At 40.1% G+C, this 18,146-nt stretch overlaps 1 protein-coding gene across 1 annotated transcript in view; it reads right to left on the bottom strand.

Moving 5' to 3' along the window:
• Positions 1–17,935, bottom strand: part of ST8SIA4 (ST8 alpha-N-acetyl-neuraminide alpha-2,8-sialyltransferase 4) — a 105,929-nt gene extending 87,994 nt beyond the window's left edge. The window contains exons 1-2 of the mRNA XM_055565535.1: positions 17,511–17,935; positions 10,395–10,526 (exon numbers count right to left, since the gene is read on the bottom strand). Of these exons, the coding sequence (XP_055421510.1) occupies positions 10,395–10,526; positions 17,511–17,623 (245 nt within the window). The 5' untranslated portion in view covers positions 17,624–17,935. The remainder of the gene's footprint in view (positions 1–10,394; positions 10,527–17,510) is intronic.
• Between the last annotated feature and the right edge of the window lie 211 nt (positions 17,936–18,146).

Genomic DNA, 18,146 nt, shown 5'->3' on the forward strand with positions numbered 1-18,146 from the left:
CATTTGAGATACAAGCAAAGTTCCCCGTTAACGACAACACATCCAAGGACTGGAGACACGTTATTGACTGGGGGATTTTTGTAGAAATTAATGCCGGTGGCAAGCAATTTGTTATGTAAGTGAAATTGAAACATCTCTGGTCAATAATGTGGTCAATAAGGTAACAAAAAATTCATTAACACGTCTCTGGTCAATAATGAGGTAATATCATTTATAAAGAAATGCATTTGGTAATTAAACCACCAATTAAGTTGATACTATAGGAAATAAAATATATTTTTAAAAAGTCATTTTCACATAGTTTTTCAATGATTCTGTAAATAGATATACACTATATACACCTATATGTGGAGTGAAAAAGGCCCTCTATCTATGAAACAGAAAATTAGTTTATTAAATGAAATATTATTGCCATGACTTGACTTACCTGAGCCTGATAGTATTCTGCCAACCTTTATTAATTATCCATAATCATCTATTTGGTTCAATATTGTCTAGTTAAGGTGCATAGAAGAAACTTGAAATTGTTTGGAATTATACTTTAGTTAACTCTGTTAAAGGACTGATTGTTCCAATAAAATTATTGACATTTACCAAATCATGTGTATATTGTAATTAAAGTAATGTTAAAACTACAGCAATATGTACTTATGAAAGTTTTCCTCCAAGCTCAAGAATCCTGGAAATTGGATGGCTATATTAGAGGAAAACATGGACAGATAGAATACTGGACCTTGTATGGCAGAGACAACTCACTGTTTCTGTGTTCTTTCTTCCCTTCTCTCTTTTCCTAATCAAATCTTCTAAGTTTTACTTGGGGACATGGATGCTCAGCTAGAACATGTCCAAGTTTCCAAACCCAAGTATAGCTGGATTTGGTCATCTGAGTTAGTTTTCTTAAACAGGATATGAGTGAATCAAGTATATTCCTATAGGAGGAAGAAACTTCCAAATTGTTTGGCCCACTGAATTTTTTAAAAGTTTTAATCGGAGGATACTTGCTTTACAATGTTGCGGTAGCTTCTGCTATGCAACAAGGTGAATCAGCTCTAAGTACACACATATCTCCTCCCTCTTGAACCTCCCTTGCGCCCGCCCACCCATTCCACACCGCTAGGTCATCACAGCACCAAGCCGAGCTCCCTGTGACCCACTGTATTTTAAAGTCTCCTTTCTGTGGAAGCTTAGCCTATCCCCTAACTACTAAAGAAATTGGTTAAAAGATGTGAGAAGCTATATAAAAATATATGCATTTATGCTAAGTTAGATGATGGAAAATGAGAAAATAGATACAGTTGCCCAGAAAGCTGGTGACTCCTGGCATGATACAGGATAGTACCTGCTAAAACTGTGGTCTGTAATAACCTGAGAGTCATATTCTACATATAATAGCTTGTTGCTCTTGGATAGCTATGTTGGTTACCCCTTTCAGCAAGGCACCAAAAGAGGTTAAGTCAGACATGAAACAGCCAAGTTGCAAGCTGAGATAGAAGGAAGTAACTCGAGCAATGGCTTACAATTTAAACTGTGTGAAAGTTCAGTATTTGGGACCTCCCAAATGTCTCCAGTAACTCATGGACAGAGGAGCCTGGCAGGCCCCGGTTCATGAGGTCACAAAGAGTCAGACACGACTGAGTGACTTTCACTATATATTAACAAAGAAATATCTATTAACCTAGCTTACAAAAGTCTAAGACTGCTTGATCCTCAAGTTACCAAACAGAGACCCACTAGAAGCAATCTGAGAAAGCAGTCTTCTGAGTTGGACGTTGGATATTATTTACTGAAGTGCTTTAACTCCAAGCTTGAATTTTCAGAAAGCACAAAACAAAGTCATTGTTATAATATTTGTGATATGATAGATACATTTTCCTCTAATGATATTACTGTTTAAGCTTCATCACTATTTGTAAATTTTATTAATGAGCAAAAAATATGATCTCTTCCTAACACTCCAACAAAAGGGAAATTCCCCGATAAGGCAGAAGCATGACTAGCAAAGAGGGATGTAAAACAACTAATATCTTTGCTTAACACCATTCTAAAGACAGAAAGTAAAGAGGAACTAAAGAGCCTCTTGATGAAGGTGAAAGAGGAGAGTGAAAAGGCTGGCTTAAAAGTGAACATTTGAAACACTAAGATCATAGCGTCTAGTCTCTTCACTTCTTGGCAAATAGAAAGGGGAAAAGTGGAAGCAGTGACAGATTTTATTTTCTTGGGCTCCAAAATCACTGAGGATGGTGACTGCAGCCATGACATTGAAAGACACTTGCTCCTTGGAAGGAAAGCTATGACAAATCTAGAGAGTGGAAACTATGCCTTTTCCAGTAATCATGTACAGATGTTAGAGTTGGACCAAAAAGAAGGCTGAGTGCTGAAGAATTGACACTTTCGAACTGCGGTGCTAGAGAAGACTCCTGAGAGTCCCGAGTCAGCAAGGAGATCAAAGCTGTCAATCCGAAAAGAAACCAACCCTGAATATTCATTGGAAGGACTGTTGGTGAAGCTGAAGCTCCAACACTTTGGCCACCTGATGCGAAGAGCTGGCTCATTTGAAAATACCCTCAAGCTCAGAAAGATTGAAGGTAGAAGGAGAAGAGGGCAGCAGAGGATGAGATGGTTAGATGGCATCACCGACTCAGTGGTTATGAATTTGAGCAAACTCTGAGAGTTAGTGGAGGACAGAGGAGACTAGTATGCTACAGGTGCATGGGGTCACAAAGAATTGGACATAACAGCTACTGAACAACAAGAATCTTTCCTTTACTTTTTATTTATTTCTTAATTGGAATATAATTGCTTTGCAAATTTTTTAGTGTCTGCTCTACAAGACGAATCAGTTATATGTATACATATATTTCTTCCCTCTTGAGCCTTCCTCCAACCTCCCCCATCCCACCCACCTAGATCATCACAGAGCGACAAGCTGAGCTCCTTGTACAACAGAGCAGCTTCCCACCAGCGATCTCTTTTATACATGGTAGTCAAGGTGTAACTGACATTACAAATGTCACTGCTACCCTCTCAATTCGTCCCACTCTCTCCTTCCCCCACCGTCTCCACAAGAATGTCCTCCACGTCTGCCTCTCGATTCCTGCCCTGCAAATAGGTGCATCAGTACCGTTCTTCTAGAGTCCATACACATGTGTTAATATGTGGTACTTGTTTTTTCTCTTTCTGACTTACTTCAATCTGTATCATCCATATCACTACAAATGGCCCTCACGCTGGTGAGAATGGTAATCATCAAAAACCATCAAAACAATAAATGCTGGAGAGGGTGTGGAGAAAAGGAAACCCCCTTGCACTATTGGTGAGAATGTAAATTGATACAACCACTTTGGAGGTTCCTCAAAAAACTAAAATAAAACTATAATATGACTCAGCAGTCCCACTACTGGGCATACACCCTAAGAAAACCATAATCCTTTGGTTTTACTTTGGTTTGCTTTAAACACATCCCACTTGAACGTGTGATCTAATTAGGAAACCAGATCACTGAATATTTTATTTGTCCAGATTTGATACACAAGGAATATGCCCATTAGCTCTGAAAAAAAAAGGACATTTTTAAAATTTTTATCAAATATTTGGATTATCAGGTTCATAAGGGGTAAAATTTATACAGGAAAATGTATATAAATGACCTACAAATGAACATTTAAAATTAACCAACCTTATAAGGCATCATAATAGTCATCTTAACAAAGTACAGACTACATCAGAAGAGAATCACTGTTGAAATCAGCAACCATGGAGCATACGAATTGCAGAAGATTCAGAAGCCTTTCATTATGTTAAGCACATGTGATTCTTCGTAAAAGTTAACTAGCACCAAGAGCAGCAATCAACTTTTGTACATATTAACTCCCACTTACTTCTCTGGTGAAAAAATTAAGTAATGCCTGATACCTGTATTTTAACCATTGTTTTTTCATTTCCTGTGACAATGACAAGCTTGACTTTAAAGACTGCACGGATGTGGTCGAATTGACAAACTAGAAGATGTTTATCATTTTCCTTTGAACATAATTTAAAGGAGTTGCTGTAGGTATTTGAAGATGTAACTCAGGAGTTGTGGTATGTTTGCAAGCCTAAGGTGAATAGATTACAGGTCCGGCTTTGAAAAAGGACTCTTTAGCTTGGAAATCCAAAAGGGAAAATCCCCTTACTCATAACGTTAACACTTAAATGCTTGTCAACCGATGGCAAGAGGGACTTTCCAATCTCAGTATCTTTGCTGTGTCATAAAAAGTTAGCAGTAAAAATATTTTCCAACACAGATCTCTAAATCTCTGAGTTTAGATAAGAGAACACTTCAATTCATTCGTTCTTAGGGAAAATTGATATTTAAAAAGTGAACTCTAAGAGTTCAGGAAAAAATAATGCTTAATGTGATAAATAAGTATTAAGTACAGATGATATTATTGTATGTATTATTCCAATGCTGTCTTACAGGCTCAACAGTGTTTTGTTTTGTTTTTTTTAATGGAAGCAGTAAAAATAAAGTACTTTACAAAACAGAATACAAAACAGCAATTCACACAGACTAATTGAAATATAAAAATGTAAGCTTCTTAGATAAAACTCAGAACAATTGTTGCCATAGAATTTGCTTTCTTAAGCTGAACAGGGGAGGTGGACCTTGAATGCCTCCAGCTTATTCTTTTTCCTACATTCAACCAAACTTTTCATTTCTTTGGGCTTAAACCTATGCTTTGAATATTATCTGAGCTAAAATTCTTAGTCTAGGGTACAATAAAGACTGAAAATAATTACAATGAGTGAAAATATTGATGAAAATGCTTGATATTTGTTTGGAAGCAGTAAAGAAAATTTAGTTGTTTTTTTTTCCTCCCCAGTAGGCTGTATTTTTTAGATTATTGATTTAATGTAATATAAAAATTATATGGATTTGCTAAGTCTAATTGTTGTTCAGACTATAAATCTATTGAAGAAAAAAAAGCAGAAAAAAGAAAGTGAGTGGGTGCTTAGTCGTGTCCAAGTCTTTGTGACCCCAAGGACTGTAGCCCATGAACCTCCTCTGTCCATGGGATTTTCTAGGCAAGAATACTGGAGCTGGTTGCCATTTCCTCTTCCAGGGGATCTTCCCGACCCAGGGATGGCACCCAGGTCTCCTGCATTTCAGGGAGATTGTTTACTGCTGAGCCACTGGGGAAGCCCCAGAAAGAAGAAAACTAGTGCTTAATTATAATTAACTGAACGTCATTGGAAGCCTGAAAAGCTTGTGTACTTATGTTGAACTGAAACAACATGTTAAGTATTACCAAGGGGAACATACATGCTTTGCTCACAAGATAAAATTGACATGAATGAAAACAGCTCATTTAAAAAAAAAAAAAACCTTTGGAAAGAGATAGAAAACTCCAATTTCTGAACTTGGAAGCATGAATCAACAGAATCTAATATTGAATATGCAGGCTGTACCAGTGTAAGCTTTCCTAATATGTGGTCAAGTTATTACCAGCTTTTTAAAGCAGAGAATTGTGTTTTCTGTGTGTGGCTTCAAAGAACAACACAATGGCAGGATTTCATCTGAGCCACCAGGGAAGCCCTGAAGGATTCCTTACAGGTCTTTAACTGTTACTTTGTAAGCATAATGTGACTTCTGAAACCCTATTCGAAAAGCAAACACCTAAATTCAGCAACTGTCTTAACGATAAACTGACAGAATCAGAAAATATTTTTCACTTTTGGTAAGACTAAAAAGTTAGTCATAAAGATAATGTTTTGTTAGGCAAAGTTGGCTTAAACCGAAAGACTGGTTTAGACTGAAACTGACAGGAATAGATGCTATACAGAAACTTTTCAACTGAATTTTCAACGACAACTTCCCTTTCAACGTCACCCACCACTTGAAATAGCAGCTGCAGAGTCCTGGGGAATTAATTTACTAAACATTGTTTTCACTTGTGAAATGTTAAATATAGCTAACCTATCACCAGGTGCCACTCTTTCTTCTCTGTAGGTTTCTTGTCAACAGCAAGCACACGTGCTGTGGCAGCTAAAGTTTAATCTAAATGACATTGTTGACTTCATCAGTAAGTATTGTGAGGCGAATCTTACAGCTGGAAGGCATCACACGTTGAGAAATGAATTAGGTAGTGATACACATATATTAGGAATCAGTTTTTGCAAACTTTTGACTCTAGACAAAAATCACTCAATTGTTTTCACTGAAAAAAAAAAAGTTTAAGAAATGCCAAGTGTTTCATTAAACCTAGAGAAAGCAGACAATTTTTTGTTTCAAAAGATTAATTATGCAAGGTAACGTGCCTTAAAGCTCTGAAAACAAAACAAAACAAAACAAAAACATAACCTATAGCTTGTTAGAGCTTCTGAGCTTAGGGTTCTAGTTGTTATAGGAAAGATATTCTAGTTAGTGTTAAAATAAAGAAATTCTGAACACAACCAAATGAAAAGGCAAAACTGTCTCAAAAAAGCTTGAAGAAAAGCCTGTTTTAGTTTAATTTACACGTCAGGCAGCCATGTGATATTTGGTTCAGCATTTGGCAATACTGGATGAATACTGTTATATTTTATTATGTTAGAGCAAAAAAACTCCACCTTGTGAACTTTACATAAAGATGTGTTTTAATAGTATGCACTTTTAGTATTAAACTTGAGCCCTCCAAAATATTTATCTCATAATAAGATGCTCTGGTTGCACAGTCAGAGAGGCCTGGCTTTGAAGAGTGACCGGGGAACTAGCGCCCTGTGAGACCCAAGATGGTCACTTACTGAACAAGTGGAACTGTATATGGACCTTCTTCTAAAGTAAATCAGTGCCTGCAACAGCAAATTATTGTTGACAGCCGGAGCACATACAAATTTGCTGTTATGGTTAGTCAACCTACCAACTTTATCCCGTGAAGAACTTTGTTATATAATGACACTAAGAGTTGAAGATCTATTTGCTGACTAATCATGATGTGCTTATTCTGGTTCTGATGAGCAACCCACTCCAGTGTTCTTGCCTGGAGAATCCCAGGGACGGGGGAGCCTGGTGGGCTGCCATCTACAGGGTCGCACCGAGTCGAATACGACTGAAGCGACTTAGCAGCAGCAGCAGCTGAGCTCATACATTTCCGTACATTTATACCTGGTATTGTAATTCTTTAGATTTCCAGTCAACACATGAAAAATGAGGGAACAAAAAGAAACAACCCAAAGATGAAAAAAAAAAGTCAAGTCACAAATGTTGGACATGACTAGTACAATTTCTCAGTACATAGTTCACAGATATACTGACAACATCTGATGCATCTTAAACGTGTCATTTCTTAGCTTACAGTGTAAAGAACAAGCTACTAACAATAAAATCAAGCCTTTAACCAAGCTAATTAGTTTAATTGTGAAGTTAGCTGTGGGATGTGTAAACCTCCCAAAATCTCGATGAGTTTTCAAAGTACAATGAACTAATATATGAAATCATCTCTCTCAGATAACTCCTCAGAGGTACAGTTGTTTGATGAATATATATGAATCCTTTCTTGATGAGCATATGCAAGCAGCAGAGTGTATATAGGGCTGGAAGAATTAGTAATAAGAAAGAAAAGCATGTCTACAAAAGTACGGGAAAACAATTTATCTTCAGTGACTGTTTCACATTTTAATGCAAATAGATAAATAATTTATTAGGAATGTCACAAGAGCATTATAAGTTTAATGAGATTTCAAAAATGAGAAAGATTTGTAAGCACTGTTCAACCATGTAAGATCAAAATTGACTAGTTTTAATGTCTTAATCAAAAACTTCAAAGTCGAATTTTGAAAACACTTGTAAAATAGGCCCACACCCACTCACCGACACAAATTTAATATGGTTCTTCATAAATGCTACAGGTGTGGGGAAAAACAAAGGAAAATAACCAAAATACTTTAAGATTAGTTTTAGGTTGGACTTAAAAAGAAAGTTAAACCACTAACTAGCTATTTTATATTCTACATTTTTTTATATTAGGTGTCAAATTGATACTTACTAGTCACTACTGTGATAGGCAATTATATAATTTTTATAAACTGCATATTGAGCAATAATGGTTTTATAAATTATTATTTCCTTGAAAGGAAGTGACAACTTTGTATGTCTTATTCAATATTTGCTCACTGTTTAGTTGTTTACTTCTTTACCTGCTAAGGAGAACCATATGAAAGAAGTATTTACATTTCATTCACATTATGAACTATTATAATTGAAGATAAATCACCCTTAAATATATGAATGCAACTCTCATTAATTTGTAAAGTTGTAACAATAAATTGCTTGGGTCAACTTATGTTAAATACTTTTAGTTTGAATATCTTAAAAACAGCAATAGATGGAGCCTCATGCCCCTATGTAGTATTCATTTTTTCACAGATACTAAGAAGGCATGGCCAGATTTATTGATTAATATATTGTTAATTATGTATTTTTATTTATTAGACTTTACCTGATTTATTATTTCAGCATGGCTATATATGTTCATTACATTAATTATTAGATATAATAATTATATTAAGCATTTCAATTTCTGATTTTACTTTCTTTCAGTACTTTACTTGATCTATAGAACCTTATGTAATTGACACCTTTCTTGTCAAATCATCCACACTTAAAAGTTTTCTTTCTAGCCATTCTTGTAGATCATATATTTTCTTTTTAATCACCCATATCTCTCTCTCTCTGATCTACTTCTAAGAAATATTAAATCCTTACTCCATTCTAAACTCAAACACACTGTACTCATGGCCCCTTCTAGTTCCACATGCTGTAGCTTTTCCTTCATAATTATCTCATCTCTTACAGGGTTTCTAAATTTCAATGTGGGCATAGGAGTATGAGATAGTAAGGATGACACTAGGTAGGTATCATGAGAAATCAGAGCCAAGGTATAAAACTGTCCAACTGGAGATACCATGATTAGTGTTGGGTTTTAGCCAAGGAAGTCTTAGGAGGAGTACAGGCCCAGAGTCACACATTTTTCAATCTCTCAAGAGAATATGAAAATCTGTACTTTTATAAGGAATTTGCTAATTTATTAGAACTGTTTGAAGTTTCTTTTTATCCACTGGAAATAAATATTGATTGCTGCACACATTCTACCCTGAAGACATCGAATTATAAACTGTCAGAGTTGTACTACATCAGTCAGATGCTACTCATCTCCTTGTTCTTGTACTCTGCCTTCAAATATACAAAGTTCACCCTCAGCTAAAAACAACCAAACAGACACCACTTGACATTGCATGGCTTGATTCCTGTTTCCACTCCAGTCAGACTGAAAGTTTTAAAACAAAGAGGTCTACCAATTCCTGCATTTCCATGGCACCCATCTCTTTTTAATTTCCAGCCACTCTTCCAATTATATTTTAACATGTAGTGAGTGCCTTTGATGCAATGCATTCTACGAATTGCTATGCATACACTGCAGATGAGGGTAGTGGATCCTTCCTTCAAGTGGCTCATTCTACATTATATATAGATGTGAGGCAAGAAGTGAGGAGGAAGAAACCCAAAGAGATCAGCCAGCTTACCCTCTTAACCACTAAGCCACTCTTACAAAATCTATATGTTAATATTCAGTCATTGAGTAATTAGCATTTTACCAATGCTAGAAAAATGCAATGTTTTATTATGTAAAGGATGGTTGTTCTCTTGAACTTTTAAAGAGTTCTGATTTACTGAAATGCTCTGATTTAAACATGCCAACCAACACAGCAAAGTAACTATAGTGAAAATGATCTTGTTTCCTCTATAATTACGAAGGCCCTAACTTTCTTCTTAGTTATAGAATTATAACTGAAGAAAACAAGATATAATGAATATAGATAGGCGCTGTATTTGATTTCAAGAGCTTATCTAAGTGAAAATAACAGAATCTTACAAAGAATAAACCTCTATTCTAGAAATCTTATTTGCTAATTTTTACCTGTTTAGGATATAATTATTGAATAAGTACTCATAGAATAAGTAAAATTTATTTATAACTGTTGGCAAAAATAGCAGTTGAATAGGCTTTACTTGTATCCAGTATGAGAAAACACAAGATTATTAAAGACTTTAGAGAAGTTAAAGATAATTCTCAAAATATATGTCCACTTTTAACAGACAAAAGTATGTTAAATATTAGGGTTCTGCTGAATGTTTTATTTCATTAGCATAAAGACAGTATGTTAAAAACTCATATATCCATCCTTATATTTCTGACTGTATAGTGATTTTAGTCTTATGACTTCACATCTTTCAGTGAGCAACATTAAACACTGGTCCACTCTTACTGAAGTATTCACACTTAAACTATAAATCAAGCATTCAATGTACATTTGCCAAATCCAGTGTATTCTCGAACATGATGTGAAATTCATTATGCCTTATTAAAGAAACTCACCTTATTTCTAGGACCAAAGAGGAATTGATTTTCCAACCTTCTACAGAATGCTGGAAGATTGAAGAACCAGCCTTCCGAATGATTTTATCTGAACTATTGACAAGGGATCGACTCAAACACAGCTCACCATCTCTGGAACAGAACACAATAAAAGCTTTGTAAAAATAAGAAACACTTTGTATAATATCATAATACCCGATTTAGATTACTGGTTGACAGCTTACAGATACAACATTTTCTATATGTTAGAAGAAGTATAAGCATGATGAAAGGTATTATTACAAAGATTAGGTGAATGTGACTTTATCAGGCAATCATTTACACTTATTATTTCACTTACTCTTTTTAAATAAAACTGGTTTCGTGTAAAGAAAAGACTTGTTTCGTGTAAAGAAAAGACCTTTGTGGTACTTAAAGGAAAAAATTCTCATCAAAGTTCTGCTCCCCTTTAATCCCTCCCTCCCTGCTGTGTGTAACAATAGAGACAGGATGTTTGGCCAGTTCTCCTCCATCTGTGTAACTGTGACTCCTAAGATAGTAATTTTATTTTCACAGGAGACATGAGACATAACGGAAAGAGCTTTTGTTTTGGAGTAAGACGCTGGCTATCAAGTGATCTAGGCATGTTTGTGACTCTCTTGCTCGCTAGCACCTAAATCCTTTCTTTCCAAGCCACCGTGGCTTTCAGTTCAGTTCAGTTGTTCAGTCGCTCAGTCATATCCGACTCTTTGCGACCCCATGAACCGCAGCACGCCAGGCCTCCCTGTCCATCACCAACTCCCAGAGTTCACTCAAACTCATGTCCATCCAGTCGGTGATGCCATCCAGCCATCTCATCCTCTGTGATGAGGTGGCTTGAACCTTACCTTGAAAATTGCAAAAATATTAACTAATATGCTTTGACTTTGTGAGTATTAAATGGGACTCTGCACGTAAAAGTAATTTATAAAACAACTGAAGTGCCAATTCTGAAATTACATTGGTCTCAAAAAAATCTCAACAATGAGGTGCTTTTCTGATAGTTGTTTGGGGTGGGGAGATAAGAGATTGCAATTGGGGGAATACTCATTCAGTAGCCATTATTACTGGTATTTTCAGTTATATCAAAAAATCAACTGTGCTACCCCCATCAATCAACAGCATAGGGCAAGTATATCATGAGGCATACTAACAGCAGGGGTACTGACTGTAAGTGACAGATATCTATGATGGCATTTAGGCCCTTAGGGCCTTTATAGTTGAAACTGTTCATTGTTCAGTAGACTATTTCTTGGCATTTTATTGATGTAAATCCAGACTCAGAGAATTAAAAAAAAGCCTCCTGTCTATGGCCTAGCCCTTTCAAATCTGTATTTCTTTACATGTCACTTCTTAATTTTTTTTTTTTTTTTTTTTTTTTTTTTAGAATCTCAAGAACATAGTTAAAAAGCAGCATGGCTATTTGCTCAGTCACAAAGTCTAAATCTGTGTTTATTATGTAGGCAATCCTCCCCTACTATCAATGGAAACACTGCCTGTACAACAGCTGCTAGATGAATTCTGTAATTGGAGGCTTATAGTTTGGTATTTTGGTTTGCATTCTTTTTGAAACATGTAGTTCCAATTTGAAGCAACTCAAAGCATCAAATGCAACTACTCCCTGTAAAATTTAGAAGTCTATAAAAATTAATATTTTAAACTGTTCTACTGATGAAAACGATACACTCGCATGCCTAGGCATGGCTAATAATAGTCATTTTATAGAGGTCATTTAGGATGTAAGGAAACAGGGTGCAATTACTACTCTGTGGCCCAGAGTCAATTTTTATATTACATGTCTAATCATGATAACTATATATGAATGAAAATGTGGATGTACAGAGTTAACCTTCATACTTTTGGAGATGTACTTCCAAGGGTATGGACACAAACATTTCTAGGGGTCAGTATCTTCCCAGTCTTCATCTTGTCAATAATTGGCCTGTTAATTCATCTTTTTCTAAACACAGATTGCTACTGTCAGGCGACTGTATGCTCCTCAGTTTTTGTCTTGTCACAACAAAGATTTGGAGTGACGGACATTAAAGCCTTCTCGGCCTGTCACAGCTCGGGGGTCTTGGACAGACTGTTATAGCTCTCAGGTCGTGAACGGACCATGTTCTAGCTCTTAGACAAATCAGTGTTACAGTTCTATTTTATTTAGAAGATAGCAGGAAAATCCATCTTCGAGGCTTGAGGGCACTTAGATCCAAAGACGCGAAGAGAAGAGAGCCCCAGCGCGTGCAGGGGCAGGAAAGAGAGAGAGAGAAACAGCCCTTTGGCTCCTCTTTTTATATGTTTTTTTTTTCTTCCTCCTGGGGCTGCCCTAGGCAAATTTGGCTTAGTCAGGAATGCTGTTCTACCTGAAGTCCTTACTCCGGTCCTCGGATCTTCCTTTAACCTTCCTCTGTTCTATTTTTGCGGGCTTTTCCCTTCCTTGTCTTTTAGCCACCGCCATTTGGGACTCCTTTTCCCTATTCTAACTACCTAACATTACAATTAAAATAACTATTTTTGCCACCAATAAACTTTTATAGAAGAAGTAAGCTGGCATTTTAAATACCTGTGGAAGATTGCTTTATTGACAGGTAGATAAAGATACATTTTTATAAAGCAGAATGATTCCTATGATATGGTATGCTGCCTTTTCAGAACTGCAAAGATTTAAAGAAGTGCTTTAAAAGTTTAAATCAGTTTTATTAATGTATTAACGAAATGCTGCCACATGACTCTGCCCTTTGAATTGTTTTGTTTTCACTAAACTGGTGATCAGCCAAACTTCAGACTTTTATTACTGGAAAGTATTTTGAATGAAAGTATCTACAACTAGTCTCACTTCTTGAAGTCAGTGGAACTCATGTGTGAGAAGGCCAGGCTTCCAGCAATCTGAGGCTCTGGAGCAAACTTCTTTGTATAAAGTTAAATGAGTCCCAGGGGGTTCTTCCCTTGTGACCTTGGTAGTACTTGGTCTTGGACAAGCCTTTTCCTTCCTGTGAATGCAAGGCATGAAGGATGTTGCCACCCACTCCTAGCTTCTCATCCCAGATCCAAACAGCTGCACTGAAAACATTTCTTGCATGGGCTATATACAGGAAGGTTCAACATGTACTTCTAAAGGGATAATTATACACCATATAAAAGAAATAAAGCAACATATAAAGTATTCCTGCTTATACGCAGCTAAAAAACCCACTTAGATAGCCATCCATGTAATACCAGGGATAGAAGCTAGTCAGTAGTAATGTTACTACTAGACTTTACAAATATTTTTCTCTTTGAAATATGAGTTGCCAGGCATCACTATAATTTATTCTATTAATTCTGCAGTACCTAATACAGAGGATTAATTCAGGTTCATGAAATTAGGTACCCAAAAGCCCTGTATTCCACCTCATTGTAAACTCTTCTTGATTTGGTTTTGGAATGTGCTCTCTTAAGTTAAACTTCCTATTTAAAATGAAAATGTACATTATTTATGCAAAGAGAACTTGCATCAAACTAAGCCTCAATAGAAATAGCAGGCAGTTTTGTGTTTTCCTTACCTAAGTGTCAAACAACTAAAAAGCAATGAGATGTGCCACCTTAACTTACAGCATATGGCTTTTAGTAGAATTCCAAATATAACATATGAAGTAACATGCAGATTCTGGTTTCCTGAGTTACCAGAGCGTGTTCTACTCTAGAACAAACTGGAATGAACACTGCTGACAATGCTAAAATACTCTTGAGTATGAATGCTTATCTCCACTGTCAATCCTGTTTCAGAACTAATACTGGAGATAACCTGGTGAGACAACCTAAAGTGCACAGCCAAGTGAAAAAAGAGATCTCGAGATAATAAGAAAAGTAAGTTAAAGTGCCATTTAACGTCCACCATTAAAAAAGTATGTGGTAAGTTTTAAGGAGTAACAAAGCAAATGTCTATTTGGTATTAAAGTTTGTTACTTTCCCAAATGCATTATTTCATTAAATGAGTACACCCACATGATTTTATCTGTAGGATCTTTAAGTTAGCATATTTCTAATTATATCCAAAGAATACAGTCAGTAAAAGAATATGCCAACTGAGAGGCAAATGCCACTTTCCATCATTAAGTAAAAATATCAGCTAAGAATAGACCCCTTTATATCCCTAAATGAGCTTTCAGTTAAATTTTATTAACTAGCCAACAGATCAGGCAATTAATAGGCTAGCTTTGAAAGAAACAATTCTGAACATCCAATAATTACTCGACCTATTCTTCAATCATTGCTTATGACAAACACAATGCTGGAATTCCTCTGGAGATGTGTGAATGTGGATGCTTGGTGTGGGAAGCTGAGCGGCAGTTTCTTGCTTTTCCCTCTGTGTGGAATGACTGCTCTATGCTGGATATAAGAAGAACCAGGTCACACAGACTCTAGGTGGGACCTCCAGTGTTAAAAGGCAGGCAGGTGGAATAAAGAAAGAAACTACCTGTCTGCTGCCAGATGGAAGCAGGGACGCTAAATCCGAATCCAGAAGGATGTTTGATCCAAGGACTATGGAATTGCCCTTCACCGAATCTACGGCCCGCTCACAAGGTACGCAGCGGCGCCCCCAAAGGTCAGACTCCTGTTTACCTCTCGGGCGAAGAACTGGCTTGGGTTCAGGCGGCCAAACCGCCACGCTGGGTTACTCATCTCCAAAGAAACCAGCCCCTCCACGTGGCTTGGGTAGAAAGAGAGTCAATGAGAAGAACCGTTGTTTGGGATGAGTCAACCCTGCCACCAGAAGCACTACTTGCGGGAGTTGAAATAATCAGCTGCTAGCCCCAGCTTTTCAGGGGCACGTTTCAGCCGAGGGTAAAGCGCTGGGGCGAGTGTGGGCTCGGGGGAACCAGCTGTCCTCCCGGTGCGCCCCCCCAACCCCGAACCCCGGGCAGCGCCAACTCCCAGGTTTCAGCGAGGCGCGGCGCGCGCCGCCCTGCGTGGCCGTGATTGCGGGTTTTAATTAGGGAGGAGGCGCTCGGGGGCGGACTGGAGCAGTGAAAGTTATTATTTTATTTGTAAAGGGGGCCTGATTCTTGCAATAGAGGCTGGTTCCTCCACCCGGGCGGGCAGCTCTCTCGGGGAGGGGGGCCCGGAGAACCCCCGTTCCGCGCGCACCCCTCCTCCTGCTGGATGCGCCCACCCCGCGCATCCTCGGAGGGGCGGGCTCGGCCCGGAGAAGGTGCGAGAGAAGCCCCGCGGGGCTGACCCGACCTCTGGCCCAGGCAGACGCCTGCTCGCCCCCCGCCTTCACTCCCCTTCCCTTCCTCCTCCTCCCGGGCGCCCTGGGCTGCGCACACCGGCTGGCAGAGGCCACAGGAGGCATGTCGCCCAGGAAAGGGGGAGCATCCCAGGACTCGGGGTGAGCCCCGCCTTCCCGCCGGCGGGTTACGGAGGCCTGGGGAGGGGGCCCCTCGGGGGAGACCCCCAACCCGTTCCGCCCGCTCGCGCCCCGCAGGGTGGCCCGCCGCTGAGGCCCCGACCCTCGGAGTCCTGGCCGAGGACGCGGCCGCTTTGTCTGGGCTCAAGGCGCGTCTGCGGAGCCCACCGAACCCGGAAGATCACCGAGAGCCTCGACCCCCCACCCCCAAGCCCAGCCTCAGCCTCTCCCCCTTGGGCGCCGGTTCACCACTTCCCAAAAGACCCCTTTGTCCGTCTGCAAAGCCCCAGGTCTACCCGGGGATGCCCACCCATTCACCACCACCCCCCCGCCCCCCGCAGAGTCCTTCTCTGACAATCGAGCCAGGCTGAAGGTTCAAGCCACCCCCTCCCAGTGTGAAGGACCTCACACAGTTCGGGGACCCCCTCCCCGAATAGCTCATTTGGAGATTTATTGAGGCATAACAACCATCCCGCACATGCCTCTTTGGCTTTTTCATTCTCTTCAGTCCCCTTCGACTACTTCTGTGTTAATTTTCTATCAAAGAACAGCGTCTTCTGTACAGATAAGCCGGCGTTTTGTTCACTTAAATTCTCATTACTTAGGGAAGAGCAGGAATATTAGGAAATGGAGCGCGTTAAGTTTAGTGTGTGTGTGTGTGCGCGCGCGCGTACACACGTTTTAGCCGTCCTGGGCCCCCGCCTCCCCGCCCCAACGTGCAAGGGTTCTATATTCGTCCTCATCTTTAGGGAAAAGAAAAACCAGGCTGGCATCACTGCCAGTGTGGAGTTTCCGATAGCGACAGCAGACACCTCCGGATGAGGCAGGATTTCCGAAACAGGACTTCGAGCAGAGTTGACAACCAGGGGTCACATTCTCAGAAAAAAAAAAAAAAAAAAAAAACGAACGCTTCCAAGCTCTGTAAGCAACACAAAGTTGCAACCACCTCCTGGGTAAACTTCAAAGTCACAGAGGCTGGGGGGAGGGAGGAAGGAAGTGTGATATTTAGAGAACTGACTAGGGTGAAGGAAGATTCTGAACTCATCTAGACAAACTAAAGAAAAAGCAGAAATCTAGTCTGTGTGAAGTCGAACCCAGTTTCCAAAACTGTAACCATGACGCCCATGCATTTGACCCATGGACAGCAAACAAGGAAGTATCACTGGTTGACCTGGAGTTTCTAATTCAAATGATGATACACAGATCTAACTAGAAGCCAACACACACACACACACACACACACACACACACACACAATTGTAAAGAAGAGGAGACGCTTTTCCTACTTTCTGGGCTTTAACTTCAGCCTTTCAGGAAGCCAGCTTCTGCTGGTACCTCCCTTTAGAGCTAGCACAGAGAAAGACGGAAGGGCAATAAAGACATCTGGACCGAGTTCTGCCCTGGGACTAAAAAGGGCAAGGGTGCCCGTTCTTTGTTGACACTCTGCGGGGACTTCTTTGGCTTGCGAGCCCCGGCACCAAGGCAACTGTCACTATCACCGCGCAGGGCAAGTTGAACTCCTACTGAGAACCCGCCGTGGAGAAATCACACACCTCAACAACATCCTTTGTTATTTACTTCACCAGATTAAGCGCTCACAGGCGGACCCCACCGCCAACACGACCCCAACCCTCACTCGATCGCTTCAATTCACATCTCATTCACGGCTGGACTTTTTGTCAGATCCTAGAATGAAGCTTTGCATTTACCCGATGAGTTGCGTCTCCTGGTGCTCCTCGGTCCGTGCCATCTCTTTTGTCTTATAAAAGATCAGGAGCAGACTGATCGTGCAGATCGTCCACCTCTTCCTGATGGAGCGCATCTTGGGTGCCCGGGAAACTCCTGGTGGCCCCAGCTCCCTCACCTCCTCTTCATAGAAAGATTCCTTTAGGGGGAGAGGTAGTCGCGGGGCGGGGGGGCAAGATCTGTAAAAGCCGAGGAGACCGTGGAGCCGGGATCTCCCCAGCAGGTCTCGAGGGTCCTCTGCGGCCGACCTCCGGCTGGTACCCGAGCGCTGAGCGGGGCTCTCTCTCGCGCGGTTCCCTCCAGCTCTGCCCGGGTCGGTCCAGCGCCTCCTCCCTGGGGCTTCGGTTCCTTTGCAGGAGAGACACCTTGTGCATTGGAGGTGGCGGCCGCTTCTGCAGCGGGGTTCGGGGGCGTCACTGGCCCTTCCCTTTTTGCTAGCATGGAAATGATGAGCAAAGCCAGCCAATCACGGCGCCGAGGGGGCGGAGGCTGCTGTTGCCTTCGGTCTCCGGCTGCTGCTTGCAGAGTAACGTCGCCGGCATTGCCTGCGCGGTGCGTAGAGAGGAAGCTCGCGAGCTCAGTCGTGTACAGACACAATC

Source organism: Bubalus kerabau, chromosome 1 (genome assembly GCF_029407905.1).
Source record: "Bubalus kerabau isolate K-KA32 ecotype Philippines breed swamp buffalo chromosome 1, PCC_UOA_SB_1v2, whole genome shotgun sequence".
Lineage (NCBI taxonomy): Eukaryota > Metazoa > Chordata > Mammalia > Artiodactyla > Bovidae > Bubalus > Bubalus kerabau.